We start from the raw sequence: 20,591 nt of genomic DNA, 5'->3' as shown, positions 1-20,591 counted from the left end.
GCCATCACAACGCTCACTTGCAGGTGTGTCTGAGGTTCGGGTCTCAGCCCCAGCAGAGGGGGTGACGAGTTGGCTGTTTAGCAGCCCCAGATCTGTCCCAGGCATCCAGGACCCAGCAGCAAGCTCCGCAGAGCCCTGGACATCTTGCTGCGAGTCCAGCTGGGGAACACAGGGCAGGCACGGGGCATTCACACTGCAGCTGAGGGAGGGGCTTGTGCATCCTGCAAGCCGGCTCTGCCCAGCACCTTGGCAAGCCCGGCCCAGGGCGGCGTCCAAGAGCAAGGTCAGCTTTCTCTTATTTTGCAGCACAGAGACACAGCCCAGGAGGGCTCTGTGAGGGGATTTTGCTGCTGTTTGGCATCTTAGTGTCCTAGAAGGTGGTGAGCCTCGCACACCCGGCAACCGCAGAGCCCAGGACCACCGCAAGCAAGAACGAGCGGTGAGGTCAAGCACGAGAGAAAAAAACGCACTAGCAAGTCGATCTTCTTAACGAGGAGAGCTAGAGAACTCCGAAACCACGGTGAACAGGAAGACCGGTGACAGCCACTCCTGAGCACTGCCAAGTCTCGGGGCCTCTACAGCTGTGCGTGTGTGCAGCCGGACACGACAGGCAGGGCGGCTGTGAGTGACCACCGAGCTATGACATCACCAGGCAGCAGAGACTTCCCAGCTCCAGGGGCCGGCATGTGGCTTGGGTCATGGCATCCCTCAGTGCGGTGCCTGGGTCTGGCCCAGCTCCATTGCCGACTCCAGCTTCCTGTTGGTGCACACCGGGGAGGCAGCAGGCGATGGCTCAGATACTGAGCCCTGTCACTCACATGGGAGACTCAGACTGGATTCCAGGCCCAGCCCCAGCTGGTGTGGGCATTTAGGGAGTGAATCAGCAGATGGGGTCTGTCTGTCTGTCTGTCTCTCTCTCTCTCCTCTCTGCCCCTCTCTCCCTCCCTCCCTCCCTCCCTTAACTAAGTGAAAAGATTTCTTAGAGGCCGATGTTTTGGTGCAGCAAGTCCAGCCACAGCCTGCAACACCAGCAATCCATATTAAAGTGCTGGTTCAAGTCCCTGCTGCTCCACTTCCGAGCCAGCTCCCTGCTAATGCACCTGGGAAAGCAGCAGAGGACGGCCCGAGTGCTCACCCTGCCACTCACATGGGAGGCCGGATGGGAGTTCCAGGTTCCCGTGTCCAGTCTAGTCCAGCTCTGACTGTTGCAGGCATTTGGGGAATGGCAGATTTCTTTCTCTTTCTCTAATAAATAAAATAATTTTTAAAGATTCATTTACTTATTTGAAAGTCAGAGTTACACACAGAGAGAAGGAAAGGCGGGGGGGAGCGGGGTCTTCCATCTGCTAGTTCACTCCCCAAATGGCCTCAACAGCCAGAGCTGCCCCGATCTGAAGCCAGGAGCCAGGAGCTTCTTCCGGGTCTCCCACACAGGTGCAGGGGCCCAAGGACTTGGGCCATCTTCCACTGCCTTCCCAGGCCACAGCAGAGAGCTGGATGGGAAGTGGAGCAGCTGGGTCTCAAAAGGGCACCCATATGGGATGCTGGCACTGCAGGTGGCGGCTTTATCCGCTGTGCCACAGCCCCTGACCCAAATTAAATAATTTTTAAATAAGAAAGAAAACCCTGTTTCTCTATTCACATAGTACTTTGGACACCAACTGTGTGGGTTTTGTCCCTGATTCTCCAGCAGTTCAGCTTAGTCCCCGCACTGCCTGCCCAGTTAATGCAGACCCCGCAGATGAAGGACCTTCTGACCGCCAGCTGTAAAGTGGGGGTGCCAGGGAGCCCCTCATGGGTGCCGTCGTTGGCCAACAGGACCACGGAAACACTTCACTGGCAAGCCGTGCGGGGGGAGTGGGGTCCATGCCCTGCCCCCGCCCCGCCCTGCCCGTGCTCCAAGAGGGGAAGGCACACGTGAAGCCCCTTGACCTTTGTAAGCTCCTCCTCTGACCCCAGATTTTCATCAGCAGTGGCCCAAGTGGCCCAAGCCAGAAATTACTTCTTTTTTTTTTCTTTTTTTTTTTTTTTTTTTTTTGACAGGCAGAGTGGACAGTGAGAGAGAGATGGAGACAAAGGTCTTCCTTTGCCGTTGGTTCACCCTCCAATGGCCGCCGCGGCCGGGGCGCTGCGGCCGGCGCACCACGCTGATCCGATGGCAGAAGCCAGGAGCCAGGTGCTTCTCCTGGTCTCCCATGGGGTGCAGGGCCCAAGGACTTGGGCCATCTGCCACTGCACCCCCAGGCCACAGCAGAGAGCTGGCCTGGAAGAGGGGCAACCGGGACAGAATCCAGCGCCCCAACCGGGACTAGAACCCGGTGTGCCGGCGCCATAGGTGGAGGATTAGCCTAGTGAGCCGCGGTGCCGGCCAGAAATTACTTCTGAACGTTGAGCAGAGGCCTGTGACGCAGTCGTAGCCAGAACTGCAAGGTCCTGAGGTTCTGAGGTTACGGGCAGGGCCTCCTGCCACACACGGGCTGCAGGCAGCTCTGGCCGGCGGTGCCCTTGCTGCTTCGTCCTCCTGATGTTCGGTCAGCTGCCTGGGGCTTCATGTTGTTTGCTTGGGGGTGGAAAGTTGTCACTCCACATATAATTTCTTGTTTCTCCCTTTTCTTCTTCCTTTAAAAAAAAAGATTTATTTTATTTATTTGAAAGCGAGTTACAGAGAGAGAGAGAGAGAGAGAGGTCTTCCATCCGATGGTTCACTCTCCAAATGGCTGCAATGGCCAGAACTGCACTGATCTGGAGCCAGGAGCCAGGAGCTTCTCCAGGTCTCCCACATGGGTGCAGGGGCCCAAGGACTTGGGCCATCCTCCACTGCTTTCCCAGGCCACAGCAGGGAGCTGGATCAGAAGAGGAGCGGCCAGGACTAGAACCAGTGCCCATATGGGATGCCGGAGCTTCGGGCCAGGGTGTTAACCCGCTGCGCCACAGCGCCGCCGCCCCCCCCCCCTTTTTTTTAATGTTCTGTGCATCCCTTTGGCTCCTCAGGCCAGTGAGGGGACTTCCTTTCTCTCATTTGTGCATCTATTTTTATTCAAAAGATGGAGAGAGCTTCCACCCACTGGTTCACTCCCCAAATGTCCACAACAGCCAGAGCTGGGTCAGGCTGAAGCCAGGAGCCAGCAGCTTCTTCTGGGTCTCCGCCCCGGGTGCAGGGGCCCAAGCACTCGGGCCATCCTCTGCGGCTTTCCCAGGTGCATGGGCAGGAAGCCACACTTGGACGTGGGACGCCGGCTTTGCATGGCGTGGCCCAGCCTTGCACTCTGGGACGGGAGACCCCGAGCCTGTGCGCAGACCCACCGACCGCCCCGCAGCACCTGGCTGGGGTTGTGACCCTAACCGCTGGCTCCAGAGCAGAGTGACAGGAAGCAGGGAGGGCACTGGGCCTGCAGAGCCACATCCCCAGAGCAGCCCCCAGGGACCTGAGACCCCCCCCCCCAGGGACCCGGTGTCCAGTAACAGCAACTCAGGGCTCTGGGGCTTCAACACCCGCTCAGGCCAGGGAGCCGACTCATGATCAAACAGCCACTGTGACCGAGCCAGCGCCTGGTCACACCTGCGGACCGAGGCATGGCCCCGCGGTGGCTCAGCACCCAGCGCTTGGCAAATATCCCACCAGCAACCGCATTCCTGACCAGACTGGGCCCGCGGCCGCCGCTGGGGGCCATTCCTTTCCCCTCACACTTGGCGTTCAGTCCGCAGAGGTGTCCGACTCCGGCCGGTGCACCACAGGGCCAGGCCTGCCCAGCAGTCTGCAGCCAGAGGCCTGCTGGGTGCGGGCGCGGAGGGGGCAGCCCGTGCGGTTGCCAGGAAGCGAGCAGAGACACAATGGGCCCCGGGAGCTGGGAGCGGCGCGTCCAGCCTCCCTGCTTGTGCCGTCGTGAGCCAGGAGCCAGCGTAGCAGGTCAGTGCGCCCGGGGCCCTCCCCAGCCCTTCCCGACGCCCCCAAATCGCCCGCGCCCCCACCCCCAGGGAATCCCTTCCCGCGAGCTGGGACGGAGCCCCCGCGAGGGCAGGGGTCAGAGATGGCCCCCACGGAGCGGGGCAGCACCTCTTGCTCGCCGGCCCAGAGCCCGGGACCCCGGCCGCGCCCGCCTTGGCGGTGCGGGTCGCCGGGGGAGCAGGATAAGGCTGCTCCCCGCGAACTGCAGGTGGAGGGGCCGTGGCCGCCCCCTTCTGTCCGCAGGTGCCGAGCGCCCTGAGCGCCTCCCGGCCACGCCATGGGCTCGGACGTCTGGGTAGGGCCCTGGCGACCGCACCGGCCGCGCGGCCCCATCGCGGCGCTCTACAGCGGTCCTGGGCCTAAGTACCAGCTGCCGCCCAACACCGGTAGCAGGGGCTGCGGGCGGGAGGGAGGCGGGTCGGTGGGCGCGGCAGGGCGCGCGAGAAGGTGACGCTGGATCCCCGCAGGCTACCTCCTGCACGACCCGTCCCGGCCTCGGGCCCCCGCCTACTCCTTCGGCGCGCGGCTCCAGACTCAGCTGACCACATGCGGCCCGGGACCCGGCTACCTGGTGCCCGCCCGCATGACCGCGCGCGGCCTGGACTGCGCCCCCGCCTATTCCATCTACGGCCGCCCGCGCCACTCGGCGCCCTTCCTCACTCCGGGACCTGGTCAGGACCCCTGGAACCGCCCCCCCGCCCCGAGCTCCGAGCCCCCTGAACCCCCATAACCGGAGCTCCAGCGTCCGGGTCCCCAAACCCGCAGCCCCTAGCCCCGCGCGGGGCTCCGACTCCCACCAGACCGACGCCCGTGGTCCGCCCCGCAGGCAGGTACTTTCCGGAGCGTGCAGGGAACGCGACGTACCCCTGCGCGCCCCGCCACACCATCGCGCCCCGGAACTGGGGTGTCCGCACCCAGCAGCAAACCCCAGGTGAGCACCTGCCCGGCCCCGCACTCTGGGACGGGAGACCCCGAGCCTGTGCGCAGGCCCCACCGACCGCCCACGGGCTCCCGCGCAGGCCCCGGGGCCTACACGGTGCCCTCCCTCCTTGGCCCGCGCGTCATCGGCAAAGCCTCGGCCCCGACCTACTCCATCTACGGGCGCAGCGCCGTGGGCAGCTGCTTCGAGGACCTCAGCAAGGTGGGCCTCGGGCGGGGGCGGCCGGCGGAGAGCGGGGGCGGGGCCGACAGAGGCCGACCCTGAGCTCCTGCCGCCCCGCAGACCCCAGGCCCCTGCGCCTACCACGTCGTGAGCCCCGGGGTCTACAAGTCCAGGGCCCCGCAGTTCTCGATGCTGGCGCGGACGTCCATCCCGCAAGACAGCACTCGGAAGCCCGGGCCCGCGGCCTACAACGTGGACCAGGTGGTCCGGCGCACGGGGCGAGGGGCGGGGCGGGGGTGAGGGCCCTCGAGAGAGTGTCCCGGGAGACGCCAAAGCGCCCGCTCGCGGCCGGCCCTGCGTGTCAGCGGCGTCTCCCGGCCCCGCAGCCCCGGAAGCCTCGCGGCTGGAGCTTCGGGATACGGCACTCCGAGTATCTGGCCTCGGCCCTGGCCGACCTGGACACCTGACCAGTCCTGATCGTCCACTTAAAGCTTCCCGCGCCAGCCATTTGCCCGCCTCCTGTCCCTCTGTGCTGCGCCGGCGACGCGGGGGCGGGGAGGGCACGCTGCGCGACCGCACCTGCCGCACGCCCCGGGCCCTCCGGGTCCCGGAAGTCCGCGCTCCGCGGTCACTGCGGGAGTGGCCTGACAGCCGCGGTCCCTGCCCGCGGCAGTCTGAGAAGAGCGCTCGTCGCCGCGGGTCCGAACCCGCGCCACACCGCATCCGGGACAGAAGGGGGCAGGGCCGCCGCGCGGCGTAGGTAGGGCCCGGGCCACGTCGCGAGGCCGAGAGGCGGGTGTCGGACGCGGGCGGGCGATGCGGACACGGATACTGACAGACACCGCACGGAGGCGCGGACCCAGCGGCGCGCGGGAGGCGGGTGGGAGCGGCGCGCGGGGGCGGACGCCGGGCGCGGGCCGCGGCAGCCAGGCGTCCATGGCGTCCCCGCAGCAATGACGACCCCTGAGACCCCAGGAGCGCCCGGGGACCCCGCTGCGGGAGGGGGCGGGGGCCCTGCTGAAGCCCCGCCGGAGCCCAGGCAGCTCCCGGAGCTGATCCGCACCAAGCGAGACGGAGGCCGCCTGACCGAGGCGGACATCGGGGGCTTCGTGCGCGCCGTGGTGGACCGCAGCGCACAGGATGCGCAGATCGGTGCGTCGGGGGCCTGTGCCGGGGAGGGCTGGGCTCGCCTGACCCGGCCCGGGGGTCGACCGACGCACCCTGCGCCCTCACTGACCCCAGTGGGTGGGGACGCCGCGCCTACCTGCCTACACCACCATACCCCACACCTAGGGGCCATGCTGATGGCCATCCGGCTGCAGGGCATGGATCTGGAAGAGACCTCGGCACTGACCCAGGCCCTGGCCAAGTCTGGGCAGCAACTGGAGTGGCCAGAGGCCTGGCACCAGCAGCTGGTGGACAAGCACTCCACAGGGGGCGTGGGTGACAAGGTCAGCCTGGTCCTGGCACCAGCGCTGGCTGCCTGCGGCTGCAAGGTTAGAGACCACGCCCCTCCGCGCTGGAATCTGACCCCGCAGCTCCCAGCCTCAAGCTTGGCCCTGACAGAAGCCCCCAGAGACAGGACCTGGGCTTCCTGAGGTCCCACGCCTGGAGTGCAGCCCCTCCACGTTCTCTGTACCCCAGATGGGGCCCCAGGGATGTGTACGCACCTCCTCCGTTGTCCCATTCCCTCTCCACGGGCTGAGCACCCACTGCAGCTGTCCTAGCCGGGGTGGCCAGGGGACATGCGGGGCCGTGGTGGGGGGTGCTGCCGTGCTCAGCATCCCTGCCCACCAGGTGCCAATGATCAGTGGACGTGGTCTGGGACACACAGGGGGCACCCTGGATAAGCTAGAGTCTATTCCTGGATTCAGTGTCCTCCAGAGCCCGGAGCAGGTACGGCTGGGTCGCTGGGCACACCAGCCATAATCTCTGAGGAACTCTGACGGGTCGCTAATCAGGTCACTAATGAGGATCTTGATTACTCCGGGGCCACTGACAATCACTGGACTTGGGTCAGAGTCATCGCTGGAGCCTTGATCCGGGACTGATCACTTCCTGGGCTCCCTGCCTGTCCAAAGGGCACAACCACTGCTGGGCACTACCCAGAATCCCTCACGGGTCCCGGGCCACGGCTCCGCACTTTGTCAAGGCCGCTGCTGCTGCTACTGCTGCTGCGGTCCTTGATTGGGGTCAGAGGTCACAGAGGGCGGGTGTCCGGCCAGATGCAAGCGTTGCTGGAGGGAGTGGGCTGCTGCATCGTGGGCCAGAGCGAGCAGCTGGTCCCCGCGGATGGGATCCTGTACGCAGCGAGGGACGTGACGGCCACCGTGGACAGCCTGCCGCTCATCACAGGTGACCTCCCGGGGTCACACACGATCTCGCTGACCCCTGCCAGGGCCCGCCCGTCACGACGCCCGGCCGTGAGCTCACGGGCTGACCTCTGAGGCACTGTCACCCCCATCACAGGGCCGTGGCCCCTCTGACCCAGCCCCCCGTCTCCCCTCACAGCCTCCATCCTCAGTAAGAAAGCTGTGGAGGGACTGTCCGCTCTGGTGGTGGACGTCAAGTTTGGAGAGGCTGCCGTCTTCCCCAGCCAGGAGCAAGCCCGGGAGCTGGCGAGGGCGCTGGTGAGCCCCTGCGCCTGCTGGGGCCCCCTGGCTTCCTGCAGCAGTGGCCTCTGCCGGGCTGGGTCTCTCCACAGGGGCCCAACCTCCCCCACCCGTCCCATCGTCCGTTCCCAGCCCACAGTCCCACCGAACGTCACCGCATACCCCACTCCCTTGGGTCTGACCCATCCAGGTTGACCCCGCCCTAGGCCTGGGTTAGTCCTCCATGGCCACCTCCGCCGCGGAAGGCTGGCACACGGCCAGCTCCTAGTCGCCACCGGAGCCCTGCACGACCTCATCCTGGGGGCCTGGGAACCCGGGGCGCAGCAGGGGCTGCAGGAGGACCTCTGTCGGCAGGTGGGCGTGGGGGCAGGCCTGGGGCTCCGGGTAGCCGCAGCCCTGACCGCCATGGACAACCCCCTGGGCCGCAACGTGGGCCACACCCTGGAGGTGGAGGAGGCGCTGCTCTGCCTGGACGGTCTGGGGCCGCCAGACCTGCGAGACCTGGTCACGAGGCTCGGTGAGGACCGTGAGGGTGCGGCCGCGGGGCTGCGGGGGCACCCTCGCCCCGCCGCGCCTAAGCCCCACCCCGCTGGCAGGGGGCGCACTGCTCTGGCTCAGCGGGCAGGCCGAGGCGCAGGCCGAGGGCGCCGCGCGGGTGGCCGCGGCGCTGGACGACGGCTCGGCCCGTGACCGCTTCGAGCGGATGCTCGCGGGCCAGGGCGTGGACGCGGGTCTGGCCCAAGCCCTGTGTTCTGGGACCCCGGCTCAGCGCCGGCAGCTGCTGCCCTGCGCCCAGCACCAGGAGGAGCTGTGCTCGCCCGCGGACGGTGAGCGTCGGCGACCCCGGTCCCCGCGCCCAGCCCCAACCCCGCCGCTCCCCGAGGCTCGCGCCCGCACGACGCCCTCTTCCCGCAGGCACCGTGGAGCGCATCCGGGCGCTGGCGCTGGCGCGCGTGCTGCACGAGCTGGGGGCCGGACGCAGCCGCGCGGGGCAGCCTCTCCGGCACGGCGTGGGTGCCGAACTGCTGGTCACCGTGGGACAGAGGCTGCGCCGCGGTGAGCGTCCCGCCTCGGCTCCGGTCCCTGTCCCGCGCGCCCCGCGCTGGTGCCCCCACCCGCAGGGCGCCTCGACCGGCCCGCGCCCTGCAGGGACGGGCCCCCAGTGCGCCCACCCCGCCCCGCCTGATCGCCCCCCACCCGCAGGGACGCCCTGGCTCCGCGTGCACCTGGACCAGCCCGCGCTCGGCGGCCCGCAGCGCCGCGCCCTGCAGGGGGCGCTCGTGCTCTCCGGCCGCGAGCCCTTCGTCGCCCCCTCCCCCTTCGCCGAGCTCGTCCTCCCGCCGCCCGCGGCGCACTAGCGCGGCCTGGCAGACGCCGGCGCCTCCGAGGCCGCGGGTTTGAGTACAGCTGCGGCGCGTTGGGGCGCGGATGAAGCTCCTGGCTGCGGCTGCTGCCGCCACTTGCGGAGAACCAGAGAATGCAAAACCTCGCCCCGTCTCTCCCGCTCTCTGTAACGCTTCCAAATAAATCCTTATTAAAAAAAAAAAAAAAAAAAAAAGGCCGACAGTGAGGCCGCCTGGGTCCCAGCAGGCCTGGGCTCGGGGTGGGAGGGGCCGGGACACGTGACCACCGGCGAGCCGGCCGCAACTGCGCACGCGCGCCCGTATCGGCGCATGCGCTTCGCGCCGCCCTAGACTAGCAAGCAGAGCTCGCGCGCGGGGAAGCGGCAAGTGCGGTGCAGTTGCTGGAGCCGGCGAAGCCTCGGCCGCGCCGGACCTGGTGAGAGCTTCCTCGCGCGCGACTTCTCCGTGGCGCCTGCGCCCCTGCAGCGGCCCCAAGCTGAGCGCCGCCCGCAGGGGAAGCCGCGCGGCCCGCGCCTGGCGCGCCGTCCGGGTCCCGTGAGGAGGTACGAGGCCCGAGACCGGGGCGGGAATGCGGCCGGGCATGGTTCAGTGCGGAGGGGCCCCGCGGCCCGGGAGATGGCGGGAGTGGGTTGCGGGGGAGGGGTGCCGCCCACCTCCTGACAAGGAATGGGCTCGCTGCACAGGGCCACGTGCTCGGGGACCCCGGCGAGGCAGGCGGCGGGGCTACTTCCGGCCAGCGCTGAGGTGCGGGCACAGATGAGCGCCCTGCAGGTGCAGCCCTGAGCTCAGAGCTGTGCGGCGGGGCTACTTCCGGCCAGCGCCGAGGTGCCCCCGCGCCGGGTGCCAGCACCTCTCCTCTCTTGCAGGAGCACCGGATCCATGCTGCTGCGGGCCCCGTCCAGGGCATGGCCCAGGCTCTCCCAGCTGAGGACCGGGGGAAGTCAGGTCCAGTGTGCGAGGCCCCGGCCCTTCTCAAGGCAGCGCCCTGCAGAGCCAGGCGGGCAGGGCCAGCCCCGGGGCCCTGGGCTTCGCACCAGGCTGCTGGTCACGGGTCTGCTTGGGGCTGGGCTGGGCGGCGCCTGGCTGGCGCTGCGGGCTGAGAAGCAGCAGCGGCAGCAGCAGCGGCGGACAGAGGCCCTGCGCCAGGCGGCCGTGGGCCAGGGCGACTTCCACCTGCTGGACCACCACGGCCGCGCCCGCTGCAAGGCCGACTTCCGGGGCCAGTGGGTGCTGGTGTACTTCGGCTTCACTCACTGCCCAGACATCTGCCCGGACGAGCTGGAGAAGCTGGTGCAGGTGGTGCGGCGGCTGGAGGCCGAGCCCGGCCTGCCCGCGGTGCAGCCCGTCTTCATCACCGTGGACCCCGAGCGGGACGACGTCTCAGCCATGGCCCGGTACGTGCAGGACTTCCATCCGCGGCTGCTGGGTCTGACGGGCTCAGCGGAGCAAGTGGCCCAGGTCAGCCGCAGCTACCGCGTGTACTACAGTGCCGGCCCCAAGGACGAGGACCAGGACTACATTGTGGATCACTCCATCGCCATCTACCTGCTCAGCCCCGACGGGCTCTTCACTGACTACTACGGCAGGGGCAGGTCTGCCGAGCAGATCGCGGACAGCGTCCGGCGGCACATGGCCACCTTCCGCAGCATCCTGCCCGACCATTAAACAGAGTGCCCGCAGTGCGTGTGGCCAGGCAGCCCTTCCTCTAGGGCAGGCGCTGAGGCGACGTCAGGAGCAGGTGGTGTGGTGACGCGACTTTATTAGGCTGGGCCAGCCAGGTGGAGGTACTGGAGGGACCACATGCTGGGGACAGGGCTCCCAAGCTACGCCTCATCCACCCCCACTCAGGGCTGGGCCATGGAGGGCGCGGCGTAGGTCTGGAAGCGTTTGTGGGCACGCTGGTGCGTGAGCAGTCTCAGGGACATGGTGTCCACAGCCGCCTCCAACCCCGGCTGCTGGGTGATCTCCACTGTGTAGTCGTTGGCCTGTAAGAGTTGGGCATTAGCAGAGTCCAGGGACCCTCTCCCCCTCCCTCGCGTCCTGGCCACTCACCAGCTGCAGGGAGGCCAGCATGGAGCGACAGACCTCAAAGGCAGGCTGGCCGGCCACCAGCTCTGCAAATGGACACCACTCGTTGAGCTGGGGGAACCGTGACACCACCTGGTCCCCGTAGGTGTGGATGTCAAAGGGCACGTGCTGCTCCTGCATGGAGAGGGGCACGCTGACCTCTGGCCTGGGCCGGGCCTTGGACAGGCCCTGGGCCGGCAGCAGCTCCCAGGCCCCAGCTCACCTGCTCCTGCAGCAGGGGCTGGATGGTGTCCTCCCAGTCCCTGATGCGCTGGCTCAGCTCCGTTTCCTGGACAAACTTCTGGGAGGTGGCGATGAAGAGCTCCTGGGGAGGGACCAGGGGGCCATCACCTCACAGGTGGAGCCCAGGGGCGGCCCCCCCACCCCCACAGCCACCCCTACGCAGGCCTACCACATTCCTTCGAACCAGCTCCTCATAGCTCAGGGAGGCAGGCAGGGCCTCTGCATCTGGGGAAGGGGCAGGCGGACACTGTTGAAGCTGTAGAACCTCACCCTTCCCGCCCACGCTGGTCAGCTGCCCACTCCGACCTACCCAGGCCAGTGGCTTCCCCAGGCCTTTCGTCCTCAGCCTCCACACACCCATCAGCCTCCAGGTCATCTGCTGGGAGACACGAGAAGCCCTGGGGTAGCCACTTGGCTGGAAGCAGCTTCTGAGCCCTCAGCTGGCCCCCACAGGTGCCCACCTGCCGCCCCCAGGTCCTCCAGGGAGCCCTCCAGGCGGTCGTCCTCTGCAGGCCACAGCTCCTCCTCGGCCCTTGGCAGCCAGCGTTCGGCCATCTGCAGAGAGCATCCGTGAGGGCGCGGCCACCTCCCAGCAGCCCGTGGCGGTGGGCGGCACTCACCTCCCTCCTCTGCAGCCTCCGCAGGGTCTCCAGCTGCTCCTTCACGTGCCTCCAGTACAGGACCTCCATGTCTGGACAGAGACTGTGAGGGACTCCTCCGTCCCTCCCAGGCCCTGCCGGCACCCCCCGCGGCCCTTGAGACCCGTGGGGTGGGGTGAGGAGTGCAGCGGACCTGGCCTCACCTGCAAAGCTTGGACCCTTTCGCCGGGACCTCCCACTATCGTCATGGTCAGCATCTGTGAGACGCTCAGTCAGCAGGAGCTGAGCCAAGGCCCTGAGCTGCCCCAGCTTTGGCCAGAGGGCGCTCTGACTCCGCGGGCACCACCTGCCTCCCGGCTCCCGGGGTGTGCACACTTCCACTCACAGGCGGCCAGGTACCACTGGTGGAAGTCCTGCAGCTTGGCCGGGCCCTTCCGCTTGCGCTTCTGTCCCGGGGCTTCCTCCACACACACAGGCACAGAGTAGGGCCTACCTGGGGGCAGACGGGGCGGCTATGGGGTGGGACACATCACCCCCTACCATCGTACCCTGGGCTCTAGACCCGGCCAGAGGTGCCTGACTGGCACTGTCCCCACCAGAGTACCTTTCTTGAAGGGCTTAGAGTCCAAGGAGTTGAAGGGGTCCAGGCTCTGCCAGGGGTCTGGAGTCTCCTGAGAACAGAGCACCACCACTCAGGAGCTGGGAGACACACAACCCCCTTCCCAAAGCCCTAACATCAAGAAGTGACTGACACACAGGGCCCAGGACCACAGACGAGGGTGTGGGGAAGGGGCTGACAGCTAACATTGGATCCAGGATCACAGATCGGGGGGTAGGGATGGCAGACACACAGGCAAGCAAGGGACAGGAGCCCCAGAGCTGTAGAAGAGGGAGGACTTTTTATTTCTGGAAAACTCCTTAAACAATCAAGTTTGAAGGGCCACAGACTGGGAGCTCAGAGGCACCCAGGCCAGCAGGAGCAGACACAGGGGTGGGGCAAAGCCTCACCTTAGGTTGGGGTGGGGGCTGTGGGGCCCGCTCTCGGTCACGCAGCATGTACCTCCTGGGCAGCGTGGGGCTCTGCAAAGACACAGCCCACAGGGCCCTGTCTCCTCGCCTTCTGCACCCAGGCCTCTGGGTACCCCAGCAGTGTCAAGAACCCCACCCCACCCCAGGGCCAGGGTTAACGCCCTGGCCTGAAGTACCAGCATCCCATACAGGAGCTGGTTGGAGACCCAGCTGCTCCACTTCCAATCCAGCTCTCTGCATGGCCTGAGAAAGCAGGGGAATATGGCCAAGTCCTTGGGCCCTGCACCTGCAGGGGAGCCCCGGGGCCGTTGCGGCAAACTGGGGAGTGAATCAGCGGATAGAAGGACCCCCGCCCTGCACCGCCTCTCCTCTCTGTGTAACTCTTTCAAATATGTTGTGGACACAGCACCACAGCAGGCTCTCTGCTGCTTGGGCACAGGTATCTTGTACTGGAGTGCTGGTTCAGAGCCCAGTACTCTGCTTGCAGCCCAGCTCCCTGCTAGTATGGCTGAGACAGCAGACAGTAGGAGTCCCTGCCGCCCACACGGGAAACCTGGGTGCAGCTCCTGGTTCCTGGCCTCAGCCTGGCCCAGCCCTCACCGTTGAGGCCATTTGGGGAGTGAACCAGCAGATGGAAGACCTCTCTCTCTGTCCCTTCCTCTGCCTCACTATAATTCTGCCTTTCAAATAAACAAATCTTTAAAAAAAAAAAAAATTGACCCTCTTTGGGAACAGGAAGTTCCAAGAGTTCCAGGACTAAAAAAAAAAAAAGTAAAACAAAAATCTTTTAAAAACTCAGATCATACAAAGTAGTGATCGTGAAAGAGAATACACGTAACCCACGCCATCTACTGCTCAGGAAAAAAACCGGCACCCTGCTCTCCCGCCCACACCAGGGCAGGCTGAGCTCTCTGCTGGACAGCTGACCCTTGGGGGTTGAGGGAGGGCCAGCGAGGCCTCCAGCCAGCCAGAGGAGCCAGCCTGGGAGACCAGCTGTCCCTGAGCCACAGCTGTGTCAGAACTGGCTGGGGCAGCCCCCCGCGCATTGTGAGCAGAGACCAGCAGTCTGGTGTGAGGTGGCCACCTGCGGTGGGCAGCTTGGGCCCTCAGCTTACATGGGACCCCACCTCGGGGCTCCTGGGCTCCTGGGCAGCCTTGGGGGCGACAGCCTCTGGGATCTCTGCGGCCTCCTGGGCGTCGTCGTCGTCACCCCCACCGCTGGGCGCTGGGCCTTCTGGAGAGGAGCCTGGGCAGGGAGCGAGAGACCAGACAGGAGATGGGGAGCAAACAGGCCACTCTCTCGTCAGGGGCTTCGGCAGGGAGCCCCTCACTCTCCTCACACTGCTGCGCTTTGTTCATCTGATTTCTTAGCAAGTGTTCCTCTTTAAATGCTGCCACCTGTCTGCTCGGAGAGAAGGCCCAGGAGGAGGGTCGGGGGGCAGGCACTGAACCAGGTCAGGCCAGGGCTCGGGGAGGTGGGGGCCTGACTGCAGGGGCACTGGCTCCAAGGCTGTGGCTGTGCCTCACTACCCTCCAGGCCACAGAGTAGCCCCACCCACCAACCCCCACTCCCTGGGGCCCTCAGCTCTGTGGGTCCTGCAGGGCCCAGCCTCTCACCTGGCTGCTGGGAGAAGCTGGGCACGGGGACAGGGCTCCTGCTCTCAGAGACTTCCATTGGCTGCTGCTCAGCCCTCCCGGCCTCTGGGAGAGACAGGGATCGGGCAGGGTTAGGATCAGGAACCAAGCCCCAGCACCGAGACGGCCCACACAGCCACGGCACCGCAGCGTGGGAGGACAGCTTCAGCTGCTGTCCCCCACAGGACAGGCACTGGGCAGCGGGGGGCAAGGCCACAGCAGGCAGTCCATACCGAGAGACCCTCTGTTCCTTCCCACCAGAACCCAGTACCCAGGCCCTCACCCTTCTGGTTCCTCGCCATGGGGAATGAGCCCCCTGGCTCCAAGGGGGACACGCCCACCGGCTCCAACATGAAGGCCCCCTGGGGGTGGGGGATGCACGTATTCATCCTGAAATCCTTCCGGCTGGCCAGGATCTCACCCTGACGGCTGTGCTGGCAAAAAACATACCCGCTACAGAGACCCTGCCCAGGAGGCCTCCCCAGTCCCGGGCTCAGGCCCATACCTGTATAGGGGGTGGTGGTTCTTCTCTATCTCATCAGGGGCCACCAGGGCCATGGGCAGCAGAGGGACAATGATCACTTCCTGCACAGGGAGCAGGGTGGTAAGCGCACAGCGCAAGCCTCCCTCCCAGGGCCCAGCAGCGCACCAAGCACCAAGGGCAGTGCCAAGCCCACGCCACCCAGCGCTCTGGACACGCACACTGGGTGCCTGGTCGTTCTTCAGATCCACGTTAGCCCGGGAGTCGGGGAAGTCGTCCAGCGACAGGAACTGTGGGGAGACAGAGCTCATGGCACCGAGCCCAAGCAGGCACTCAGAGGGCAGGGGCCACAAGCCCAAGGAACACACCTCGTCCTCTGCCTCCTGGGGGGCCCTGGAGCCGGTGTCCCCACTGGCCCCATCTTCCTGCACTGAAGAGAGCTGCTTGGCTCGCCTGAGACACAGGAGGGTCCAATGGGCATCCCAGGAGGCCGTGCACCTCCTGAGCGGCCAGAAGGGCAGGGCCGTGAAGACGGAAGCCAGGCGCGGCACTCACCTCTTGCCAGAGATGAAATCAAGGGCCTGGTAGACCAGCGAGTACAGGTATTCCACCTGGCAATGAGAGGCGGGCCATGAGGTGGAAAGGAGGCCCCCAGTGGTCCAGGCCCTCCTCCGAGGCTCCCCTGACACTGCAACAAGCCCAGCCATCACCTGCAAACCTCCCGCACACACCCTGCCAATGCTGTCCACAAAAATAATCCTCAAGTTAAACGCTCACAGCACAGCCTGGACATTGCACGGTGAGACCTCGCACGGCCCTGGCAGCCGGGCCCTGCAGACCAGGCTCCCCCAGGGCTCCCAGGCACCATGGCTGGTGTTCTGCCGCCCCAACTCCCAGACCACACCAAGGAGCCAGCACGGCGCCCTCCCCCACTTCTCGCCCACCTCTTCCACACAACCATGGGTGTAAGAACTGGGGATTTCCAAAATTGTGACCAAGCATCCACCAGGTGGGGGGGGGGGGGCCTGTGTGCATGAGCACCCTTGGGCCACCACAGCCCAGCAGCACTGGGACAGCCCCTCCTGGCCATTCGTTAAAATGTGTGAGGAACAGGGGTGAGGCGCTGGGGAGGCAGGTCACAGACGGGATGAGCCAGAGCAGGGCCGACCCTGCCTGTGGGCCACTGGTGCTTCAAGCCGGGCGCAGTGGCGGGGCCCACCTTCTTGCTGTAGACGCACGCTGAACCCTGGATCAGCAATGCTGCCTCAATGAAGTTCATTGTGGTTTTGCCTTCATCAAAAGAAATGCAGATCTGGTCCAGCTGCAAGAAATGACACCAGGACAGGGGTGCTGCGGCCATGTGTGCTCACTGCCTCCAAGCACCAGAGAGCAGCCCGGACTGACGGCCCCAGCTCTGCAGGGCTCTCTGGCCGTCCCTGGTTGCTTTCTGGGAGGAAACAGGTCTCTGCAAGCATCCTCACTTCCTGTAACCTGAGGCCTAGAGTTTGGAAGGGGTAGGTCCCCAGAACACACGGACCACGGTATGTCAGAGCGGCACAGAGCTCCCTCCAGAAGGCGCACCACGCTGCACCCACCCGCACCACGGCCAGCCCTGAGACGCCAGCAGGAAGCCCCTCACCCCGAGAGAGGAAGACGCCACGTCCGGGGTGGAGAAGACAAAGCAGTGAGGCCGCTACCCTTCAGACAGGGAACCGGGCAACGGTGCCAGCGCTGTAACCCTCTTCACCCTCCCCAGGCCCCACCTCCCCTTAAACACCAGCGCGCTGGCAGCTCAGCCCTCTCCGTCTTCTCCCACGGCACACCCTCTGCCCCAGGCCAGTGGTTCCCAGAACCAGCTCCAGACCAGCTGTCCTGAGCCTCAGGCCCGCGTCTACAGCTGCCCACTGAGGGTCTCCAGAGACGTCTCATCTCTGCAGAGACCTTCCCTGCCCACTGCCCTCCCACCCCTCTCAGCAAATACCACCTAAAGCTCCCGTGTGCGCCACCCACTGGAACGCCTGCCCCAGCTGTCCACAGTGCAGAGCCTCCTGCAGTGTCCCCAGGGCCTGGGGCCTCCTGCACCTGTCAGTGTGGGCCTGGGGCCTTCTGCACCTATCAGTGTGGGCCTGGGGCCTCCTGCACCCCTCAGTGTGGGGCCTGGGGCCTCCTGTACCCCCTCAGTGTGGGCCTGGGGCCTTCTGCACCTGTCAGCGCGGGCCTGGGGCCTCCTGCACCCGTCAGTGCGGGCCTGGGGCCTCCTGCACCCGTCAGTGTGGGCCTGGGGCCTCCTGCACCCGTCAGGTGACCCTGGTGGGCCTGGGGCCTCCTGTACCCCCTCAGTGTGGGCCTGGGGCCTCCTGTACCCCTCAGTGTGGGCCTGGGCCTCCTGCACCCGTCAGTGCGGGCCTGGGGCCTCCTGCACCTGTCAGTGTGGGCCTGGGGCCTCCTGTACCCCCTCAGTGTGGGCCTGGGGCCTCCTGCACCCCTCAGTGTGGGCCTGGGCCTCCTGCACCCGTCAGGTGACCCTGGTGGGCTGTGAGCACCTTACAGACGCTGAGCAGCATCCGTGGTCCCAGGCTCTAGCTCAGTGCCGGATGCTGGTCCCAACAACCATCGGGGAACAGAACCAGCCGTGATATCAAAGCGCAGCCTGGGAAACGGATGGAACACAGCAGGCAGGTGAGGAGCCACCACCGTGCACCGAGGCGTCGGCAGAGGCAGGACCCAGCTCTGGGGAGTGAGCCTCCCGGGCACCACGGCAGCACCCAGAGGGGAGGAGCTGCTTCCACTGACGATGAACAACAAGGGCGCCTGGGTCAGCCGCCGGACGAGGACACAGGAGCAGGACAGGACAATCAAGCAGCCCTCCTGCTGTGACCCCAGCCCCGCCAGCACACCTGCTCCCAGGACCCCACACCCAGTGCCTCCTTCAACACCACACCGGACGCCTACGGAACAAGTGCAGCTGAACCCGATGCCCCGCCCACCCACACCCAGACGCTCGAGCAGCTCCTCTCACCCCACCAACCCCTGCCAATTCCACGTCCCCCTCCCGGGAGGGCCTCTGCACGCCAGTGTTCCTGCTGCTCTGCTCCCTCACTGCACCCACCAGCAGTACTCACGCTGCTCCACTCAGACGCCTACCGGCTCCCGGCACACTCGGCAAGCACCTCCCTCTCCGAGCACCCCTACCCTGCTCACCGCATGGCAGTCCCACAGGGCCCCCTGCACCGGGCACCCTCCCACCCCAGAACCTTCAGACACAGGCTCCCTCCACCTGGACGACCAGGCCTGGGGGCAGGCGTCCGGCCGAGCAGCTCAGGTGCCCGTGTCCCGCAGCAGAGAGCGTGGGTCTGGTCCCAGCTCCAGCCCCTGCCCCTGCCCCTGCAGGAATGCAGCCGCGAGAGCTCAAACAACTGGGTGCCCGCCACCCGCACGGGACAGCCGGACCGAGTTCCCAGCTTCGCAGGCTGAGGACAGGTCACAGCGAGGCTGAAACAGACGGAGGGAGGAACTCTGGATTTTAACCTGAGTGCAGGAAAACACACGAGGGGTTTTAGGCAGGGAACTCTTTTTTTTTTTTTTTTTTTTTACAGGCAGAGTGGATAGTGAGAGAGAGAGACAGAGAGAAAGGTCTTCCCTTGCCGTTGGTTCACCCTCCAATGGCCGCCGCACCGCACTGATCTGATGGCAGGAGCCAGGAGCCAGGTGCTTCTCCTGGTCTCCCATGGGGTGCAGGGCCCAAGCACCTGGGCCATCCTCCACTGCACTCCCTGGCCACAGCAGAGAGCTGGCCTGGAAGAGGGGCAACCGGGACAGAATCCGGCGCCCCGACCGGGACTAGAACCCGGGGTGCCGGCGCCGCAGGCGGAGGATTAGCCTAGTGAGCCGCGGCGCCGGCCGGAACTACTCTTTTCTTTTAAAGATTTATCGGGGCCAGCACTGTGGCACTGTGGCATAGCAGGCTAAGCCTCTGCCTGTGGCACTATCATCCCATACGGGCGTGAGTTCGTGTCCCAGCTGCCCCTCTTCCGATCCAGCTCTCCGCTATGGCCTGGGAAAGCAGCAGAGGATGGCCCAAGTCCTTGGGCCCTGCACCCATGAGGGAGACCTGGAAGAAGCTCCTGATCAGCACAGCTCCAGCCATTTGCGGAGTGAACGAGTGGATGGAAGACCTCTCTCTCTGTCTCTGTCACTCTGACTCTCAAATAAATAAAGTCTTTGGAAAAAAAGGCAACTTTTAAAAAATGTACTTATCCAAAAGGCAGAGTAACAGAGAGAAGGTAACTTCCACCTGCACTCCCCAGGTGGTGACGGTGGGCCTGGGCCAAGCTGAAGCCTGGAACTCCATCCAGGTCTCCCAGGCGGGTGCAGGGGACAAAGCAACCGAGCCATCTTCCACTTCTCTCCCAGGTTCCTCAGCGGGAAACCGGCTCCGAAGTGGAGCAGCCGCGACTCCTGGGGCCACAACGCTGACCGCCAGGCAGTATTTACAGCCATGGAAAGCCGGCGGGCGTCCAGGGCGACAGGAAGCCTGGGCCCCGCCACAGGGCCGGGCTTGAGTCCTGGCTCCTCTGCTTCCTGCCGAAGCACGCTCCGCACCAGATGGTGGCCAAGCACCTGGGTGCCCCGGATCGAGTTCTGGGCTCCTGGCTTCAGCCCATCTCTGGCTGCTGTGGGTATTCGGGAAGCAAACCAGAGAATGAAAACGGTCTCTCTGCCTTTCGAATAAAGTGGAAATACAACCACCGAAATGAGACTGCAGGAAAACGTGCCAGAAGGGGACCCGAGCCGCCCCCTCCCCCGGGATCTCAACACTCCGGAGAAAAACAAGCACAAAAATAGGAAGAAACCTTCGTCGCCGCTGTTTCAAGGCGGAGGGAGCTGCTGGGCGAGGACCCTGCGGGCGCTGACGTCAGGACCCGAGCGCGGGTGAAGCGGCGGGGTCCCGGCAGGCGACCCGCCCCAGGCACAGAACCCCGAGAACGCCGCAGCCCTCTCGCCTCCTCCCTCCCGACGGCGGCCGCCGCCTACCGAACCGGTTCCACAGCTCCCAGCAGTAGCAGCTCCGGGTGCATTGACAGAGGAACGGGGGGGCGGGGCGCCACAGCAAGCCTGAGGCCGAGCGCGGCCACGGACGCGGAGGCAGCGGGGTCCCCGGCGGCCCCCGGTCCGCGTCGCCGCCCCGCGCCATTCCCCCGCCGCCCTCACCTCCTCCAAGTACTCGCCCAGCTGGGCCGCCACGTCCACCTCCCAGTTCTTGGTGAGGTCGCGGATGGGCTGCAGGAGGTGGGCGAAGCGCGCCTCCACGTCCTCCATGTCCGGGAGGGGGCCGGGCGGCCCGAAGGCCACAGGGCGGGCGTCCGAGGGGGGCCCGCGTCCTCAGCCCGCCACTAGTTCTGGCGCCATTTTGCTGTTTCCCGCCCAGGAAGTACGCGTGCGCGGCGCGGCGCGTGCTTATGACGTCACCGCGGCTGGCGCTCCGCGCGGGGAACTCCGGCGCCGGGTGGCGG

At 65.9% G+C, this 20,591-nt stretch overlaps 3 protein-coding genes across 7 annotated transcripts; 2 read left to right on the top strand and 1 right to left on the bottom strand.

Moving 5' to 3' along the window:
* Window positions 1-3,784: 3,784 nt before the first annotated feature.
* CIMAP1B (ciliary microtubule associated protein 1B) lies at window positions 3,785-5,554 on the top strand. The gene is made up of 7 exons (XM_070053138.2): window positions 3,785-3,907; window positions 4,190-4,332; window positions 4,414-4,617; window positions 4,773-4,877; window positions 4,966-5,087; window positions 5,169-5,309; window positions 5,435-5,554. Exons 2-7 carry the CDS (start codon window positions 4,224-4,226, stop codon window positions 5,513-5,515), a joined length of 762 nt encoding a protein of 253 aa, XP_069909239.1. The 5' UTR covers window positions 3,785-3,907; window positions 4,190-4,223; the 3' UTR covers window positions 5,516-5,554.
* Window positions 5,555-5,667: 113 nt separating this feature from the next.
* Window positions 5,668-10,703, top strand: LOC138844468 (thymidine phosphorylase). Its single transcript, XM_089309082.1, has 12 exons — window positions 5,668-5,808; window positions 6,000-6,200; window positions 6,342-6,544; window positions 6,846-6,944; window positions 7,274-7,403; window positions 7,560-7,678; window positions 8,015-8,177; window positions 8,257-8,487; window positions 8,576-8,716; window positions 8,864-9,017; window positions 9,360-9,566; window positions 9,891-10,703. Exons 2-12 carry the CDS (start codon window positions 6,002-6,004, stop codon window positions 10,687-10,689), a joined length of 2,445 nt encoding a protein of 814 aa, XP_089165208.1. The 5' UTR covers window positions 5,668-5,808; window positions 6,000-6,001; the 3' UTR covers window positions 10,690-10,703.
* A 63-nt stretch (window positions 10,704-10,766) lies between these two features.
* Window positions 10,767-20,525, bottom strand: NCAPH2 (non-SMC condensin II complex subunit H2). 5 transcript variants are annotated; one of them, XM_070053133.2, is made up of 21 exons: window positions 20,290-20,500; window positions 17,622-17,728; window positions 16,298-16,399; window positions 15,634-15,689; window positions 15,447-15,531; window positions 15,300-15,368; window positions 15,103-15,182; window positions 14,881-15,026; window positions 14,581-14,663; window positions 14,078-14,221; window positions 12,942-13,013; window positions 12,538-12,604; window positions 12,319-12,426; window positions 12,137-12,190; window positions 11,955-12,025; window positions 11,796-11,889; window positions 11,645-11,713; window positions 11,504-11,559; window positions 11,315-11,416; window positions 11,077-11,226; window positions 10,767-11,009 (listed from the first exon to the last, which is right to left on the bottom strand). In XM_070053133.2, exons 2-21 carry the CDS (start codon window positions 17,640-17,642, stop codon window positions 10,869-10,871), a joined length of 1,770 nt encoding a protein of 589 aa, XP_069909234.1. In that variant the 5' UTR covers window positions 17,643-17,728; window positions 20,290-20,500; the 3' UTR covers window positions 10,767-10,868. The 5 variants fall into 5 exon arrangements, with proteins under 5 accessions (XP_069909234.1, XP_069909229.1, XP_069909230.1 ...); XM_070053128.2 differs by lacking the exon at window positions 17,622-17,728 and having other exon boundaries at window positions 20,290-20,525; XM_070053129.2 differs by lacking the exon at window positions 17,622-17,728 and having other exon boundaries at window positions 11,645-11,710; window positions 20,290-20,525.
* Window positions 20,526-20,591: the final 66 nt, after the last annotated feature.

This window comes from Oryctolagus cuniculus, chromosome 11, assembly GCF_051225735.1.
Source record: "Oryctolagus cuniculus isolate XC-2025 breed Fujian yellow rabbit chromosome 11, ASM5122573v1, whole genome shotgun sequence".
NCBI classification, from domain to species: Eukaryota; Metazoa; Chordata; class Mammalia; order Lagomorpha; family Leporidae; genus Oryctolagus; species Oryctolagus cuniculus.
This window is presented reverse-complemented; position numbering and strand designations above follow the sequence as displayed.